General features: G+C 43.4%; 1 protein-coding gene across 9 annotated transcripts in view; it reads left to right on the plus strand.

Annotated features, from left to right (window-relative positions):
- Window positions 1-18,913, plus strand: part of mtss1lb (MTSS I-BAR domain containing 2b) — a 136,626-nt gene that overhangs the window by 35,571 nt on the left and 82,142 nt on the right. For all 9 annotated transcript variants that reach the window (XM_055648699.1, XM_055648700.1, XM_055648702.1 and 6 more), the window contains exons 2-3: window positions 3,713-3,774; window positions 7,211-7,284. In XM_055648699.1, the coding sequence (XP_055504674.1) occupies window positions 3,713-3,774; window positions 7,211-7,284 (136 nt within the window). The remainder of the gene's footprint in view (window positions 1-3,712; window positions 3,775-7,210; window positions 7,285-18,913) is intronic.

The following is an 18,913-nucleotide window of genomic DNA, read 5'->3' on the forward strand; positions in this document are numbered from 1 at the left end:
TGTGAATGTACCGTTAAGGCAAAGATTAATCTCAGTGGAAAACTGAGTACAGGGTTGCCCTGTGAAGGAGCCGCCAATCCGATATAAGAAACATAGAAACATAGAAATTAGGTGCAGGAGTAGGCCATTCGGCCCTTCGAGCCTGCACCGCCATTCTATATGAACATGGCTGATCATCCAACTCGGTATCCCGTACCTGCCTTCTCTCCATACCCTCTGATCCCCTTAGCCACAAGGGCCACATCTAACTCCCTCTTAAATATAGCCAATGAACTGGCCTCGACTACCCTCTGTGGCAGAGAGTTCCAGAGATTCACCACTCTCTGTGTGAAAAAAGTTATTCTAATCTCGGTTTTAAAGGATTTCCACCTTATCCTTAAGCTGTGACCCCTTGTCCTGGACTTCCCCAACATCGGGAGCAATCTTCCTGCATCTAGCCTGTCCAATCCCTTAAGAATTTTGTAAGTTTCTATAAGATCCCCTCTCAATCTCCTAAATTCTAGAGAGTATAAACCAAGTCTATCCAGTCTTTCTTCATAAGGCAGTCCTGACATCCCAGGAATCGGTCTGATGAACCTTCTCTGCACTCCCTCTAAGACATTGCGAAATGCCTGCCCTTTAGCATTGGATAGATTGAGTGGAGGGTCTGTGCTGTTCCAAGTTTGCGTGTCCCCCAGCCATCTCGCCCAGTGCACATTGAGCACCACAGTTTGCCAGCCCTTGTTAGCAGAGGCTCTTTGTGCAGGTGTTACCCGAAGCCCAAAGGTTTTGTGGAGGTTCTGCGTTAGGATCGGGCACACAGCGAACTAGCGAGAGGGCTGTCAGATCAGAGCAGGCCAAGTGGCCGAAGGGCGGATTTTAATGGGTCGTTATTAAACTGTTCCATCTGTGTGACATCGCCAGCTCTCTCTCCCAGATCCCCCACCCCAACTGTCGACAAAGTCTGACTGAGAAAATGCTCCCACTCATATTACAGGTTGGCTTCGCGTTTGTCCACTTGCTGGGGCGGGCAGCACCACCTTCAAAGAGAGTGAAAACAGGTCCCATCAGCTGGGGTGCTGCGACCCACTCCTGAGTGAAGCCTCTAGTTTGGCTGCGGTTCAAATGGCTGCAAATTCTCATAATTATCACCACCCGGACCCGGCTCCCAACTGTGTGCCCTGACAGGCTGGAACCAACCCCGGAAGTTAAAGTGACAGCATCTTTATTTAAGCCAACCCACCTCGAAAGTTTAATCAGCCTGTTCGAATCCAATCTGAGCTTTCCGCACAGCACATTCTCTACGTTTCCTTCAATCCAGGAAGGTTGTTTAGATAGAAATGTAAGGACTTTCTCAAATTGGTTGACCACACAACTTGTAATTCATGTAAATTAATATATCGAATTTGAATGGCTGTGACGAGCTAATGCCTGGGATTTGATAACTGACAGGTTCGTTCCAGACATTCTTGCGTTTTCAAGGCTGGTGCTGTATTGAGTCAATAATTTAAATAGATACAATTGTGGATTTGTGCAGCCTACAGTACGCTGTGGCCTACAGCTGACATATTTGACGGATACATTTATTTATAAATCTCATTGAAATGAATTACGCAGATCCGTACATGGAACCCCCTTCAATTCTGACGGAATTGAAGGGAGTTCAGTTAGTTGAGTTGAGTTCAGGGAGTTGAAGGGGGGCTTCAGTTAGGATGTGCAATGTGAGGAGAGAAAATAAGCAACTGTGGATTCAAGAGTTGTTATAAAGCAACATTAATGGCAGGCTAATGTTGGAGCTAATAGACAGCTCCAGTGGCCGGGTTTTGTCCGGACTTCTGGTACCGTCTATGTGAAGTTTGCACATTCTCTCTGTGGCTGCATGGGTTTCCTGGAGGGAACCTGCAGTTTTCTGCTGGATGCTGCAGTTTTCTCCCACATCCCAAAGTCATGCTGGTTAATTGCCTGTAGCGGGTGGTGGAGTTAATGGAAATGTGGGAAGAATAAAGTTGGGTTAGTGTAAAATGGATGTTTTGCGCATTGGCTCGATGGGCCAGGGCCTATTCTCATGTGAGTTGACTCTAAAAAAGGATTCATGGATTCATGATTTTCTTTTGAATGATGTTGATTTCAGCTATTAATATATTAATGTTTCATATTGTTTCCTAAATTTAGAATCAAATGCATCTTACAAAGTACAGCCTTTGGATACTATGAAGGCAGCAGAAAAAAAATTGCATTCATTGAAAAAAATAACTGGAAATTTTGATAGAGGACCCTGAAGATTGCACTGATCTCAGATAGGAACCCAAACATCTTACATAGAGCAAAGTGAGGGGGAAAAAAAACCAAGATATTAGGAAGGTTTAGAAGCAGAAGAACCCAGAAACAAAAATTTACACCCATGTCATTGATTCAAAAATCCTGGCTAGCTCCAGATCTCCATTTGATTTGTTTCACTATTGAAGAGTGTAAAGGTATGAAAGTTCATGCAGAGCACAGAAGAAGAAAGACAGAGGGTGCTACAAGCTCTCAGCAGGTTAGGCAATAGTTAGGGAAAGAGAAACAGATGTAGACAAAGTGCTAAAAGTTTGTTAACACGGGTCCCAAAAAAATGGTGCTGTGTTATTGAAATTTACTTCATCTAAAGTCTCACAGTTTTGTATTTTTTTTCATTGTTCCTTAGGAACCATCAGAATTCCATTTCTGAATCTTTTGAAGCTTTGTTTGAATTTAGCATTGTTTATGTAGAAGCAAAATACCCCTGAATAAGGTCAACAATAGTAGAACACAGAAAATTGGTCTCCAAATGAGATTTTCATCTGGTCATTTCTGTAAAATGACTTGTTATTTACTCATTGATCAAGGATGTTGTACAAGAAAGAGCTGCTTTCCCCAGAGGACACTGCTGTTTAAAGTGCCATCACTCAAATTACATTATTCGTTCTCATTGAGATATGTCACCTCCTGCTACCTTTATGTGCCTTGGCAGCTTTGACTATGAGGGTCAGCCTATTAAATATCAGAGTTGTGTCAGGCTGCTACTACTGATCTTTGTCACTTTGCTGCCTAGTAGAGAGGCTGCCCTGACTATTCTTAGAGAGAAGAGGCTTCGGGCCACAAGAGCAGGCAATGGGATTCTCCTGCATTCTGGGTATCCCTAGAGTGGAAGCATTATGGCCTCACATTATGGATCTTGGTGGTAACCTTCTGCACAGGGCATTATGCGGTTACCCTGAAGGATCCTGTGCCCCATTGCACATAGTAGTTTCATTTGTGGCATTCCATGTCACCCTCACCATCTTGGTTTCTCTGTGCGTGCCTCTCATACAATGTGTGTGTGTGTGTGTGTGCGTGTGCGCGTGTGTGTGCGCGCGTGTGTATCTCTCTCGCCCTCTGGCTGTGTGCATATCTCTCTTGCACTCTGTGTGTCTCTCTCGCTGTTGGTCTCCATGCGCATAGCTAATTTCTCTGTGCCTGCCTCCGTTGTGCTCTGTTTGTGCATGGATTTGTGGTTACGCTTCTCACCGTGTATCCTTACTTTGTGCTTTTTCCTCATTCAGTGTGCTTGTCTCGGCCTCTGTCTCTGCGTGTGCTTGCTCTCTCACTCCCTATCTTTGTGCGTCACTCTTTTACACCCCCTTGCTATACATTGTTTTTCTTCCAAAGCATCTAATTAAAGGATAATAATTTCTGGTGGCAATCTGTAATTAATTATGCCCTTTGCTTCCTATAGGGATCATACCCAATTTGGGAGGACTTCAATGCCAAGGCCGCTAAACTCCACTCTCAGCTCAGGTAAGGTGAACTTGAACTTGATTTTTACCTGAGCGCCCAACATGTCAAATAACTGGGTGGGTAAGAAGTAAACCATCCTGCCTCTTCTGAGGCTCCTTCCGCTTAAATCACCATTTGCCTAACCAAGGAGGGACTGGATCAGTGCCCTTTCATTTCCATCAAATAATTCTTACACTTACTAGTCATGTAATCATCTAGTCAACACTGAAGCCTGAGTAATTCTTCAATTTAGTTTTACAGTTATTAAATAACCCATTACACTCTCCTGTGCATCACAAATCCCATGGTCTTAAGAGCTCGAGCTCTCATTGCTGTTACTTTTATTAGGGTTCCGTTGGCTGGTTTTCTAGATAAATATGACTTAAATGCAACTTCCAATATGAGGCTTTACCACTTGTACTATAGATTCCATTACAATGTTATAGATTACACTCGGCACATCAGCCATGCACTCTACGCTGGTGTTTGTACACACCAACATCCTGATATCTCTTACGGTTTTTTCAATACCTGCTTTCCCAAAATAATTATTTCTGCCTTGTTTACTATACGATGCAGCAAGTTCCAATTTGCCCTGTCTCTGGGTAAAGCATTTTTGTTTAAACACTTGAGCCGATCTTGCAAATTGTCCTGGCGGTTTAATGTTTCAATCCACCAGCTTTCAGTGATTTCTGTGATATTAGGGTGTGAATCTCGGCTTTTCCACAACTAGCACCCACCAGCATCCCTGTGATCTAATTTGAGTGATGTCCAATGGAAGGCCAGCTTTGGGAGCTTGGTTGAGAAGAATAAGTTTGCAGAGCCAACTTTCAGAAGATAAAATTTGACTTGCAGAGACCTATCTAACCCCTGTTATCCAATCGCTGGTGGCAAAAGTGACCATGTAGAGATGATGCTACCAACCATCCAGAGTCCCAAGTTCAAATCCCACTACAACATAAATTTAGTTAATCTGGATTTTTAAAACAAACCTACACATGACCATGAAATTATTGGTTTGCCCTTCGAGCTCACGTGGTTCACTAATGTTCTTCAGGGAAGGGAATCACTCATCTTTACTTGGTCTGTTGCTGTGCAACTTCTGGTTGGTTCTAAAACACTCTGAAGTGGTCTAACTAACACCTCAGTTATATCACCACTATGAAGTTTAAACACATCTGGACAGATCACCTGGCATTGACCTGAACACCAAATTCAGACATGGCACAGTTTGTCCCAACCCTGGTGAACTTGCATTGTCCTCCTGAAAACTTATAGGAAAGGTTTCTAAATTGGGAGAGCAGTGCTCCTATCTTGTCTGTTGATACATTGTCTGGGTCCCGCCAACATAGATATACCAACAGTCTCCCATCACAGTCACACTGAGAAAACCTCATCTTCACCAATCAACCCGTGGCAGCTGCATCTATTCTTGAGTGCCCCTGTATCCTCATACCAAGGACACCCTCCTTTCTGTGGCAAATCCATCACCTCATGTCCTGGCACACCTCTCACTCTACCATTGCTGTCAGGCCAGGAAATTAACCTGGTTTAAGTAGTGCAGAAGATCTTGCTGGAATAGCTAAAACAACAAGGGGCTAGCCTGGGGAATCTAACTCGCATAAACAGTACGCAATAGATAGAACTCGTGATTTCACAACCGGCAGATGGGATCGGAGCTCGGTAGTTCTGCCACTTCTAATCATTAATGGCAATGGACAACTGCACAGCTGACAGGTGGCGGATGCTCCTAGAATATTCCTATCTTCAACAATGATGAAACCCATAATGTGTGAGTGCAAAAGGAAAATCTGAAGCGTTTGCAATCAAACAAAAATACAGAGATGATCCTAATCTACTTCCTCCTGAGATCCCCACTGATACACAAGCCAGTCTTCTGCCAATTTGGTGCACTCCAGGTGAATCACGAAGCGGCTGCAAGCACTAGATATGGCACAGATTGCAGGTCATGCAACTTTCCAGCTGTAGTACTGAGGACTTGCACTCCAGAATTAATTGCACCTCTAGCTAAGCGATTTCAGTACAGATACAATGCTGACATCTACCAAGCAATGTGGAAAATTGCCCTGCCCTGGTTTGTTCTATTCACATAAAATAGGACAATCTGACAAATAGCAAGTCAATCAGTCAGTCATCAGCTAAGTGATGTGATGAGTCATTTAACAGTGCTATCACGTGTTACTTGCTCACCAATAAACCTGCTCACAGATGCCCTTGATTTTTTGGGTCCCGATCTCATGGCAATCTTGGCTGGAATGTGAAGTAGGACAGTTCTGGCTGTTAAAAATGTGAATTTCAGTGAAGAGGTGACATTAAGGGCAGCATTTGAACAAGTGTGACATCAAGGAGTTCTGATTTAATTGAACACAATGGGCCTCAAGGGGAAAGCACACCAATGACAAGAGCCATGCCTTCCACATAAGAAGATGGTCGTGATTTTTGGAGATTAATTGTCCTAGAGAAGCAGTGTAGCAGTCCCTCGGGGCAGTTCAAGGTCCAACCATCCTAAGCTATCTCATCAATGACCTGCCTTCCATCAAAAGCTCAGAAATTGAGGTGTTTGATGACTGCATCATGTTCAAATCAATTTGCAACTTCTTAACCAGCCCATGTTTATATGTGTCAAGACCCAGACAACATTAAGATGGGCTGATAAACAGCAACTCGCTCTTGCATCTCAAATGTGGCAAGCAGTGATATCTAAATACTTAAATACCTATGCTTCACTGTCAAGGGCACTACTATTATTTGGAGAGGGAACACCAATAACCAGAAATTCAATTGCACCAGCCACATAAATACCTAGGCTTAAAGATCAAATCGCAAGTTGTGCAACCTACAGCGAGTGTCTCAAGGCCCAAGGATTTTCCACTATCTACATGGCATAAGTGTGGAATTTGATAGGACACTCTCCATTTGCCTGGATGAGTGCAGCGTCCAAGGTAATACAACCCACGTGATTAGCAATCCATCATTTCCCTGAATATTCATTCCCTGACCACTAGTACAGGGTAGCTGCAGTTTGTATTATCTCCATAGTTCATTGCAGTTATTCATCTAGGCCTCTCCAACAGCATCTCCTAAAGCCATGATCTCTACCACCATGATTTACATGGGCAGCAGGTCGAGGGAACACCACTGCCTGCAGGTTCCCCTCTAAGTTACTGCCATCCTGACAGAAACAAGTTGCTGTTCTTTCATAGCCGCTAGGTCTAAGTTTTGGAACTTTCCATAGCCCTGAGGGAGAACCTTGTCCAGAAGAAATGCAGCGGTTCAAGAAATCAGCTCACCACTACCTTCTCAAATACAACAGACAGACAGACAACAAACAGACGTTGGCTGCGCCAAAGATGCCCAGATTTTAAAAAAAAAAGAGTACATTATAAATCAAAGTGTATTGTTTTTCACACCCTGCTGCCCTGTTCCTTTGTTGCAGGACCACTGTGCTGGCAGCAGCTGCCTTCTTGGATGCATTTCAAAAAGTGGCAGACATGGCAACAAACACACGAGGTAAGAACCATTTGAGTCGCGTAAACGATTGGGAATGCCTCATCCGGGAAAAGACACCGTAACTTCATTTAGGAAATTGTTGTTCTAACTGGAGGAAATTATTCATGCACCTGTACTAGTGGTCAGTCTCTGAATAATTCCCAGACTGAGGGCTTCCCTGTGTTAATGATAGAGCCTGAGAATGAATGCAGCCTGGCATGTAAATGCGGAGTGATGGATTACTGGGAATGAATTGTCAAGAGTAAACTAGGGATTCAGGGGTTTCGATACCTGAAGAGAACACGTGGATCATGCTGAACATAAATGGAGATTAAAAAGGCTGAGATTATTTCATATTAATTAGGTGTCGCGTTACTCTTGGTGGAACGTGCCCCACTTAGGAAAGTATTGCTAAATACCTTCATCAAAAAATGCTGTTATTTCATTCTAGCAACAGTGGGTATAACTGTGCCCTCACAGAAAGTTGTGTGTGAGAACTATCTTTAGTAAAGTAGGGTTTCCAATAAGCGTGTTTCTGTTGCTGATGCGAGTTCAATGTGTTGCTCTGTAATGAACTTGCTCTCAAACCCACAATCAAGACAGTGAGATAACTTAAAATATGACACAAAGTAGACACAAAATTCTGGAGTAACTCAGCGGGACAGGCAGCATCTCCGGAGAGAAGGAATGGGTGACGTTTTGGGTCGAGCCCGAAACGTCCTTCTCTCCGGAGATGCTGCCTGTCCAGCTGAGTTACTCCAGAATTTTGTGTCTATCTTCGATTTAAACCAGCATCTGCAGTTCTTTCCTACACATATGACACAAAGTGCTGGAGTAACAGCGGGTCAGGCAACTGTCTGATGCTGCTTGACTGGCTGAGTTACTCCAGCAATTTGTGAGGTTTTCTTCGTAAATCAGCATTTGTAATTTCTTATTTCGCCATTGATATGACTTACCTTGGCTGTACTGTTGATTAGTGCTGTTCCTGCCTATTGGGGGAAACAAATTATCGATTTGTGTAAACCTTGTGCCTCTCCTCTTGGTGATAGTGGTGGTGGGGGGAAGGGAAGAGTGGACAGAGTGACGGGAGAAAGAGGAGGAGTCGGCGGTGGAGGGAGGAAGCTGACAAAGTGAAGTGTCCATTAAAATGAGAGTTTACTGTATTCATACTGTTGGGTTGTAAGCTACACAAGCAGAATGTGACATGCTGTTCTTTCGACTGAAAGGTCGGGTCTATTAGCTTCTAGTCCCTTTTCTCCTTTTATCCTCTCTTCCCCTTCCGTCCTTCCTTCTGTCCCCTTCCAACCATATTCTTCCCTTCAGCTTTACATTTCACTCCTTTCCTTATCTGACACCCTTTTGTCTCCTTTAAACCTCTAGTCTTGGTCACTAGCTCTATCCAGTTATCGATCACCACGCCTCACCAGAATGCATCTGTCCATTCCTTCCACAGAGTATATCTGACCCGCTGAGTTCTTTGTGTTCTGCTTAACATTGCAGGATCTGCAGTTTCTTGTGTCGCCAGAGCACATAATATACTGTTACAGCTACATTGAGAGTGCATTTTTATAAAAATGTGTATGATTGCAAGATTGGGAATTTGTCCTTAGCATATGAGTGATCTGTTCTAGAGTCTGATAACAGTAGGGAAGAAGCCGTTCCTGAATGTCTGATGGGAGAGGGGAGAAGGGAGAAGCGAAGGTGCGAGTGGTCCTTGATTATGTTGGCTGTTTTCCCAAAGGCAGCATGAAGTGTAGATGGAGTCATTGCGATGGACTGGGCTGCATTCACAATCTCTGTAATTTCTTATGCTCTTGGGCAGAACAGTTTGCCAAACAAGCTTGTGGGTAGGATGCTTTCTCCTGATGCAGAATTTCCTTAGCCTTCTGTGGAAGTGTAGGCATTAGTGCACTTTCATGAGATAGATTTTATGGAGTATCCGAGGGAGAGAATTTCAGAGCTTGATGTGTCAGCAACTAAAGGTATAACGACCATGTGCAAGAATTGGAAAATAGGGATCACACTGGAATTCATTCCTTTATTGCACATGGTCAGTTGTAGACCTGGAGTGGCTTCGAGCTGTAGGTGAAGAGATGGAGGACTCGTAAAAATGAATGAGAAGTGAAACGTCAACGTAGGTCGATGAACACACACGGTGTGGAGAGTGTGAACTGAGAGATGGGCGGTAGAGTAGAAGGGAGTGTGGGTGGGCTTATAGTTTGTACATAACCTCCAATAGGCTGCTATTGGAGTTTCTCTGGAATTGTGGGTGTTCCCTTACTGAGAGGGGCATGAGACAGTGTGGAAATTATGCAGATTCCACCAGGGACAATGGGTCACTGCTCGGTGGAGAGGCAAATAGATCATAGAGCAGTACAGCTCAAGAACAGGCCCTTCAGGCCACAATGTCTGCGCCAAACCTGAAGCCGACCATCTCCTAGCTACCTGTCCATAGTCCATACCCCTCCATTTGCTGCATACCCATGTCTCAAATCTAAAAGTCGCAAATGCGTCTATTGTATCAGCCTCCACCACCAACCCCAGCAGCGCATTTCAGGTACTCGCCACTTTCTGTGTGTAAATAAAAATAATTGTATACTTTTATCTGGTCCCGCAACCTCCGGCGTTCCAGAGAAAACAATCCAAGTTTATCCAACCTCCCTGCAACTAATACCCCCCTAATCCTGGCATAATCACACTTTCCAAAGCCTCCGCATCCTTATCTATAATGGGGCGGCCAAAACTGCACGCAAAACCCCAAATGCAGCCTAACCAAAGTCTTATAAATCTGCATCATGACTTCCTGACTCTTATACTCAATGAAAACAAGCATACCATATGCCTTCTTTAACACTTATTCTACCTGTGTTGCCACTTTCAGGGAGTTATGGACTGGGATTCCAAGGTCCCTCTCTACATCAATGCTGTTAAGGGTCATGCCATTCATTGTATAATTTCCCCTCATTTTTAACCTCTCAAACCATAACACCTCACATTTGCAAGTAATAGGGTGTTCTCCACTTGTAGAGAAGGGGTGACCTGAAATATTGCAGATCCATAGGATTATGAAGGAGCATTGACTAGATTGTTTCTGCTAATCAGTTGCACGTTAATTATGAAATGATGTGGGAGGATCACACAACGTCATTGGTAGAGAAGAGTGAGAATTTGAAATCGCCCCGATCTGCTGCCGAAGCAGAATCCCTATGATTTTATCTAAAATGAGTTGTTCGATGAAATAGAATTGTGAGTAGGCAGAAAAGTGGTATTAGTCTTGGGACAAAAGAAACGCAGTTCAACTGCACCTTTCCTGATCTCATTGCATCCCAAAACATTTCAGAACTGGTGAGGCACTGCAAGAAGTCCTACATCTAACAGCACAACACGTGAATACGTGGTCATTTATTTTATTATTTTGATGGAGGAAAATAAATTGTTCAGTGTAGTGGGGAATAATTCCCTTGCACTGGAATAATACTGTGGAATTTTGTATTTTCACGTAAAGGACAAGCATAGTTCACATTATGTGTCGAAAGGAACTGCTGATGTTGGTATGTACCAAACATGGACACAATGTCGTCACCCATCCTTTTTCTCCAGAGATGCTGCCTGACCCACTGAGTTACCCCAGCACTTTGTGTCAAGTTCCCATTATGATGTTTTATCTGACGAGCAGCATGCTTCCCTATGTTTGCTCTTTCAGCATTCCACTAGAGAACAAACTCCATATCTACCAAGTGGGCTACCAGCCCACAACCGTCAGACTCTTAAATGAGAGCCACTGGGTGGCACAATAGTGCAGCTAGTAAAGTGGTGCCAGAGACCTGGGTGCTGTCCATGTGGAGCTTGCATGTTTTCCCGTGTGTGTTTCCTCTGGGTGCTCCATTTTCCTACCACCTCTCAAAGGAATGAGGGTTAGTAGGTTACTTGGTCACTCAAAATTGCACCAAGTATATAAGTGAGTGGTAGAATCTGGGGGTGGTTGATGACCAAGGCAACAAGCTGAGTGACTCAACTAGCCAGATTCAGCACCGGGACACTTAAAATTTGAGCAGTTTCTACATCTTTGATGGAAATCTCTTCCACTTTTATCTCCAGTCGCTAATTTTCCACATATTTGGCCTTTTGCAGGGGTGGGTCCCAGCTGATGCCAGACGTTTGATTATTGTTGCAGTGTTTACAAAAGCCCAAAACCAACAGTCTGTGGGGAAAGTAGGTCAAACTGCTTTGGAAGGCAACTGCACCAAGCTTCTGTTGTTCTCTGGATACACTTATGAATCTGGCGTTTATTGCATGACTTTCTATAATTGCCTCGAGATGTGTGTCGGCCAACATGTCACGCCAAGGCTTACAGTGGGCTTGTTAACTTTAGTATGGAAGACTGAAGGAAGATCTGATGAAAGGAGCTGTTCAGGTCAATAAAGAGAAATTATTTTATTGTGTGTTCAAATTAAGAACAAAGTTATCTGAACATGAAATTTCCCAATGCGAGAGAGGGTGAGGAAAGGAGAAGGGAGAGAGAGAAAATATTAATGCTCGTCTTTGAAGCATTCTTGGGGAAATTTGTCCACATACTCCAAACAGTGACTATTGTTGGTTATTCTGGTAAGTAGATTAGCCTGACTGGGACCACTCCCCTTTTGAATCTCTTACCCTAACATCCAGATGGAAGCTATATATCTGATCCGACCTACCACCTTCTCCTTCCACAAAGTACCAGAGTGAATTAACCAACTGGATTCAAAATTGGCATGGTGGAAGGAGTCAGTGGATGCTAGTGGAAGGTCGTTATTCAGCTTGGAGGCTGGTGACTAGTGGTGTGCTACAGGGATAGTGCTGTTTGTCATCTACATTTACGATTTGGATGAATGCAATGTAGTTAACATGATTAGTAAATTTTCCGATTACACTAAAATGGGTAGAACAGTGAACAGTGAGGAAGGCTATCTTTACGAAAGGATGAAGATCAATTAGGAAAGTGGGCCAAAAAATGGAACATGGAATTTAACTCGGACAAGTATCAGCCAATGCATTTTGGTAAAGAAAACAAGGGCAAGACTTGCACATTACTTGGTAGAGGCCTGCAGTGTTGTAGACAGAGAGTGGTAACACAGTAGATAGTGTGATGAAAATGGCATTTAGTCCCTTTTGCCAGGATGTTACCAGCACTAGAAGGCTTGAGTGATGAGTGGCTGGATATGCTGTGTCATTTTTCTGTGCAGGTCAGGAGGCTGATGGGTGACCTTAAAGGTATATAAAAAACATGAGGTGAATGGTCACAGGGTAGCAAAGTCAATAACTAGAGTGCATCTAATTAAGGTGAGGGAGGATGGGGGGGGGTGTTGAAAAGTCATGAGGAGCAATTTATTCACACAGAGGGTGGTGGATATATGAAACCAAATGCCAGGGGAAGCTGGTTTCAAATTTGGGATGGCGATCTGTTCTTGCCATTCTGGGGAAAGAGTGTAAAGGAAAACACAAAGCTTTGTTTTAGAAATGAAAAGACTTTACAGAGTTGCACAGCATGGAAACAGGTACTACAGCCCCAAGTCCATGCTAACTACCAACCAGCCATTTACACTAATCCTACAGTAATCCCACGTTTTATTCTCCCCACATTCTCATCAATTGCCCCAGATTCTACCAATCTACCTCTTGAAGCTCGAGCAGCAATGTCTTCACACAGCAGATTCTTGAAATGTAAATTGCTTCAAGACACTATTGTGGCACAGGTTATTCCTGTATCATCAAGGGGTGAGAAAAGTGTTGGATCTGGCAGGATTTAAAAGGATAAAAAACAAACTGCTGAAGTACATCAACGGGTCAGGCAACATCTTTGGAGGACATGGATAGAAAGTTTTTCGAGTCATGACCCTTCCATTACAAAATACCCCATTTGGGTTTGGGGAAAGTCAAATTCAGGTATGACCTGCTCCTGTTTGCTGTCTGTTGATTCTAGTTAAGAGGTTGGATACAAAAATTCTCTTCAACCATGCTGGTGCTTCTTTAAGGTGGTGGTTCTCTGCCTCATAAAGAATGGGGCTGATAGCACTAAGTTACTGGTGTATACAACACAAGTGTTTGAGCTGCCCTCTCTGCCTCTGCATTTTAAAGACAGGGGAGTCCTGTACTAAGGAAGAAACGAGGGAGGCACTCCATCATTCGAAAGTCACTGTACATATAAGCAAATAGCTGCTACACAGTGCAAAGCCAGTGAGATTGTTAGAGTTCTGATCTAGGACCAATATTTTGCCCAATGGTTTTCAGTTCGATTGACTGTCTTCAATCATTGGGAAATATTCACCTGAAGGGATTCACACACCCTACAGCCTCCATTTACTTTCAAAATAAAAATCCTTACTTGAATCATGAAGTGCAGGAGAGAGTTATTTGACTTATTGTGTAACTCCAACTCTTTGAAACCATTACCTTATTCGTTCCGGGCCTTGCTTTTTCTCTGCATCTCTGTAATGTTTTTTCAAGGTCTGTCTTATTTTGGTGATGGACCAATGCAGATGTTTAGTACAACTCAATCATAATTCATCAAGAAAGTGCACTTGCCACCCTGGGATTTGGCCAGTATCTGTTACTAATCCACTAGCCAGTGGAAGCAGTTTCTCCTTATTTATTCCACTAAAACCCATCGGAATTGTGAGCAGCTCTATTTTGTTCTCCTCTGTGTCTCTGCTGTAAAACAAGTAATTCTATGTTGTCAACCCTCTCCTTCTGTCAGACATGACCCATCTCCTAGCATGTTTCCAGTAAATATGTGCAGCCATGCCATCCTTCTTTATGTCACGGCAAAGAAGGGACAGAATATTACAGCTGAAATCGGAGTATATTCTTTAAAGGCTCATCATACATCACTTGCTATGCATGGGACCAAATGAAGACTGCAATCTATTCATCTCAATTTTGCATGGTTCTCTGCCATTTCAACAACCATCCAAGGCGTGTGGCTTTCTCTAAACCCTGCCCTTCTGCACATATTGGATTTATTTTATTGTTGTTGATCCTGCCTGGGATTAAAGTTCCAGAAAGCCCTCTCCCAACATTTCCAGTGTTCTACACTTCTGTTACAATGATGTTTAGAACCTGATGGGCTAGGCTTGTTTTCATAGGGGTGTAGAATTTTGAAGGGGGTGGGAGGGAGGTGGGGGTGCGGGGGTGCAGGTGCAGAGGGAGAGACCTGCAAGTGATGCACAAAGTTATAAGGTGCACAGATAAGGTAGACAACAGTAAAGATTTCCCAATTGCTGAGGCATCTCTAACCAGAGAGCAAGGAGTAAAAGGTTGCAAGCTCTGATACGGAATGCTTTCACCCAGAAGATGGTTGGAATTTGGAACAGACTGCCTTAGTGGAGGTAGGGACTCTCCCAACATTTTAAGAAATGCCCAGAAGAGCACTTGAATCATCAAAGTGTGGAAGGTTATGGATCATGAGCTGGTAAATGTGATTAATATAGATGGGCACCTGATGGTTGGCATGGGCATGGCGGGCCAAAGGGTCTATTCCAGCACAGTACGACTGTGACACTAACCTTGCTTTTCCATGGGCCATCTATACTAGCATATGTGGCTTTGGTAACACATAGCACCATGGTGCTTTCCAAAACTCTCTGGAATATATTTTGCGCTTATGTGGCATTTATAATGTAGTAAGCTGTTGTTGCCCTGCTGTGATGGTGACAAATTGTGATATTATTGCTTAATTGTTAACACTGTCAGGTCAATACCTTGCCTGTCCCATTCCTTTCCTGGTGTGCGAATGAATCTTTCTCTCTGGTGTTGCCCTTTTACAGGGAATTGCTCATTAACCAGTCTCATTGCTGACTTCCATTCATTGTAAGGCATGTACAAAGAAGGAACAGACGAAGTGAAATAAAATGCACACATTATCTTTGCTTTACAAGGCTTTGCTTTGATTTGGTACTTGAGTTTGAATTACTTCCTTGTGCTGCGATCCAACTTTGATGCTTAATGCTGATCATTAATAGACTACACGTAGTCACTTGAAGCGACTCCACAATGGATACTTGCTGACTGAGATTTTAAACTGATTTCTAACAAACCCTGGAATGTCGGATGAAATAAAAGTAGGACATGCTGGAAATGCTCAGCAGGTTAGGCAATACCTGCGGAAAAGGAAATTGAGTCAACATTTTGGATCAGAGACTTTTCGTCAGAACACATTTCTGATCTGAAGCGGTGACTGTTTTTAATCTCAGAGATCCTGTCTGACCTAGGATCTTAAATCCAGTCGGCAACAATGGCTGTCAGATGAACCATGGTACTTACAAACAAAATATTCCTTACACTCATCATCTAACTTAGTTTCTCAAGAACATTGAACAATATAGCACAAGAGCAAAGCAAGGCAGCATTGTTGCCGATAATGTGGCCCTCCTTGATGAACAGTGCATTGTAGGCTTGCTTTGAGGTGAATCAGTTGTGTTAGACTCGAGTGCGCCTTTTCCCAGGGTCACTTGCAGAAGTTAGATCATTCTTCTTGAGGGTGAATCCACGGAAAGCAACTGGCCGGATGGAATTCCAGGCTGCGTCCTTAGGAACTGCGCGCACCAACTTGCATGCGTGTTCACGGACATCTTCAATTGCTCCTTACTCCATTCAAGTTTCAAGAAGACTATTAGAACCCCAGTGTCAAAAAAAGGAAAGTCTCATGGCCTTAAGGGCCTGTCTCACTTGGCCGTCATTTACATATCATAATCAGTAGCATCATCATACTCCTCAGATTGTACTGTGGAAGTTTTCAGTCAGATACTTAGTATGAAAATATTGATCATCGATAGACAATAACACAAAATATAGATGATTTGTTCTTATTACATGAGAAAAAACTTTTTCACCTAGAGAGTTGTGCATTTATGGGATTCCCTGCCACAGAGGGCAGTGGAGGCCAATTCACTGGATGGATTTAAGAGAGAGTTAGATAAAGCTCTAGGGGCTAGTGGAGTCAGGGATATGGGGATAAGGCAGGCACGGGTTATTGATAGGGACGACCAGCCATGATCACAATGAATGGCGGTGCTGGCTCGAAGTGCCGAATGGCCTCCTCCTGCACCTATTTTCTATGTTTCTATGATTATGCAAAAAAAAAAGTATTTGATTATCTTGAGAGTGGATGTTTCTGGATTGTGATGGATCGGAATGTGGCCACTGCCATGATTTAAGCCCCGATCGGCAGGCAAGACACAGTCGATATTGGGGCCTAAATAACATATTTTGCATCATCAGATTAAATTGAAACCACACCAACAAGCTAGATAAGATGTTAAATAAACGACATACCTTTTGTTTTGTCCTGCACTTGCGATCTGTGATGTTGAAGGCCTTAGAAGTTGCGTTTAACTTCAATTCAATTATTCAATCGACCAGAAACTTAAAAAAAAAGAACGGGAATTGCATCGGAGAACGAATTTTCTTCATCAGCTTGTAGTCCGAGCAAATCCCTCTCCGACAACCAATACAAACCCGCATTTTAATCCCGTCCCCTCCCACAGCCTCCGGAATCGCACGCACAGGCAGTGGGCAGATCTGGAGCGTCACTGATGGTAGGATTTTGTAACAACGCTACAATTTGTCCTGGACCAGCAAATGTGAAGAAAGCACACCAATGCCTCTACTTCCTTTCAAAGGCTTAGGAAATTCAACATGTCACCAGCAGCCCTCGTGTCTACAGATGCTTCACAGCATGGTTTGGGAACTGCTCCATTCAAGACCGCAATAAATTGCAGCGAGTTGTGGACGTAGTCCTGACCATCATGCAAACCAACCTCCCTTCCACTGTCTCATCTACACTTCACACTGCCTCAGCAAGGCAACCAACATTATCAAGGACCAGTCTAACCCCAGTCACTCCATCTTCTCCCCTCGCCCCTCAGGCAAGAAGTAGAGCAGTTTGAAAACGCATTCAGATTAGAAACATAGAAAAATGGGTGCAGGAATAGGCCATACGGCCCTTCAAGCTAGCACCGCCATTCAATATGATCATGGCTGATCATCTAAAATCAGTACCCCGTTCCTGCTTTTTCCCCATTTCCCTTGATTCCTTTAGCCCCAAGAGCTAAATCTAACTCTCTCTTGAAAACATCCAGTGAATTGGCCTCCACTGCCTTCTGTGGCTGAGAATTCCACAGATTCACAACTCTGGATGAAAAAGTCTTTCCTCACCTCAGTCCTAAATAACCTACCCCTTATTCTTAAACTGCGACCCCTGGTTCTAAACGCCCCCAACATCGGGAACATTTTTTCTGAATCTAGTCTGTCCAATCCTTTAAGAATTTTATATGTTTCTATCATCCTTCTAAATTCTATTGAATACAAGCCCAGTCGACCCATGATTTTATCATATGTCAGTCCCGCCATCCCAGGAATTAACCTACGCTGCACTCCCTCAATAGCAATAATGTCCTTCCTCACACTAGGAGACCAAAATTGCACACAATACTCCACGTGCGGTCTCAACAGAGTCTTGTACAACTGCAGTATGACCTCCTTGCTCCGAAACTCCAATCCTCTCGCAATGAAGGCCAACATGCCATTAGCTTTCTTCACTGCCTGTTGTACCTGCATGCTTACTTTCAATGATTGATGTACAAGCACACCTAGGTCTCGTTGCACCTTTCGGGATTCCAGGACAGTTGATTCTCAGCTATTAACTGGCAACTGAACTGTCCTGTCACCACCAGTCCTGTAGACACAAAGAATTGCATTCCGTCAGCATTTTTTTTATTATTTCCTGTCACATTTGATTTCACTCACCCATGCATGGATTTGAAAGTGGGATGTGTGCGGCAGCCAGGATTTGAATAACGGAGCATACTCTTTGATTCATATGACTGCTGCTTCTTCTGATTCTTGCTCCCACCTACTGCCAGGTTTTTGAATTTCCTGTTTCTAACCTGTTACCACTTCAGAAGGTGCTCTCCTTTATCCATTTGTGGTCCCAAGTGAGTGTATCTCACTACATTAAAAACACAAGAGCTTGCAGATGCTGGAATCTTGAGGGAAAAAAAAAACTGCTGGAGGAGCTTAGCAAGTTGAGCATCATCTGTGAAGGGAACTGGAGAAGGGTGGAGTAAGGGTTCCGGCCTGAAACATCATCCGTAAATTTCCCCCATAGATGATGCCTAATTCTCTGAGTTCCTCTGGCAGTTTGATTTTTACTCATTGTACACTGAAGTGTATTGAAATCTATTTGCCACAGTTTTGCACTTAATGTTATCCAGTTGTTCATTACTTACAGTGTTCTCTATCTTTGTGTTTTCTCTCTATTCCATTGCACTTTCACAATACATAGTGGGTAATGTTATCAGATTCAGTCAATTTTAATTGTCATTGTCATGTACTTAGAGTTTAGCATCTCCCTTCTTTGTGTTTTCAAACGATTTGAATATTCCATTGCAATAATGTCCGGAGTGTTCACAATACATTGGCAGTGGGTAACTACCAGTGACAATCCTCGACCTGCTGGTTCGGCAACGGAGAGACCTGTAGCGCCTCCCGGTCAGTCCGTGCCTTCCAATCTGTATTGGTTCTTCGACTAGCAATGCTTCGGACTTGCCTTTGCCCCCTCCCTTTCCCATCCCTCTCATCTCTTATTAACTCCAGAAACCTCCCAGATTTCTAA

Source organism: Leucoraja erinacea, chromosome 17, assembly GCF_028641065.1.
Source record: "Leucoraja erinacea ecotype New England chromosome 17, Leri_hhj_1, whole genome shotgun sequence".
Classification (NCBI taxonomy): Eukaryota; Metazoa; Chordata; class Chondrichthyes; order Rajiformes; family Rajidae; genus Leucoraja; species Leucoraja erinaceus.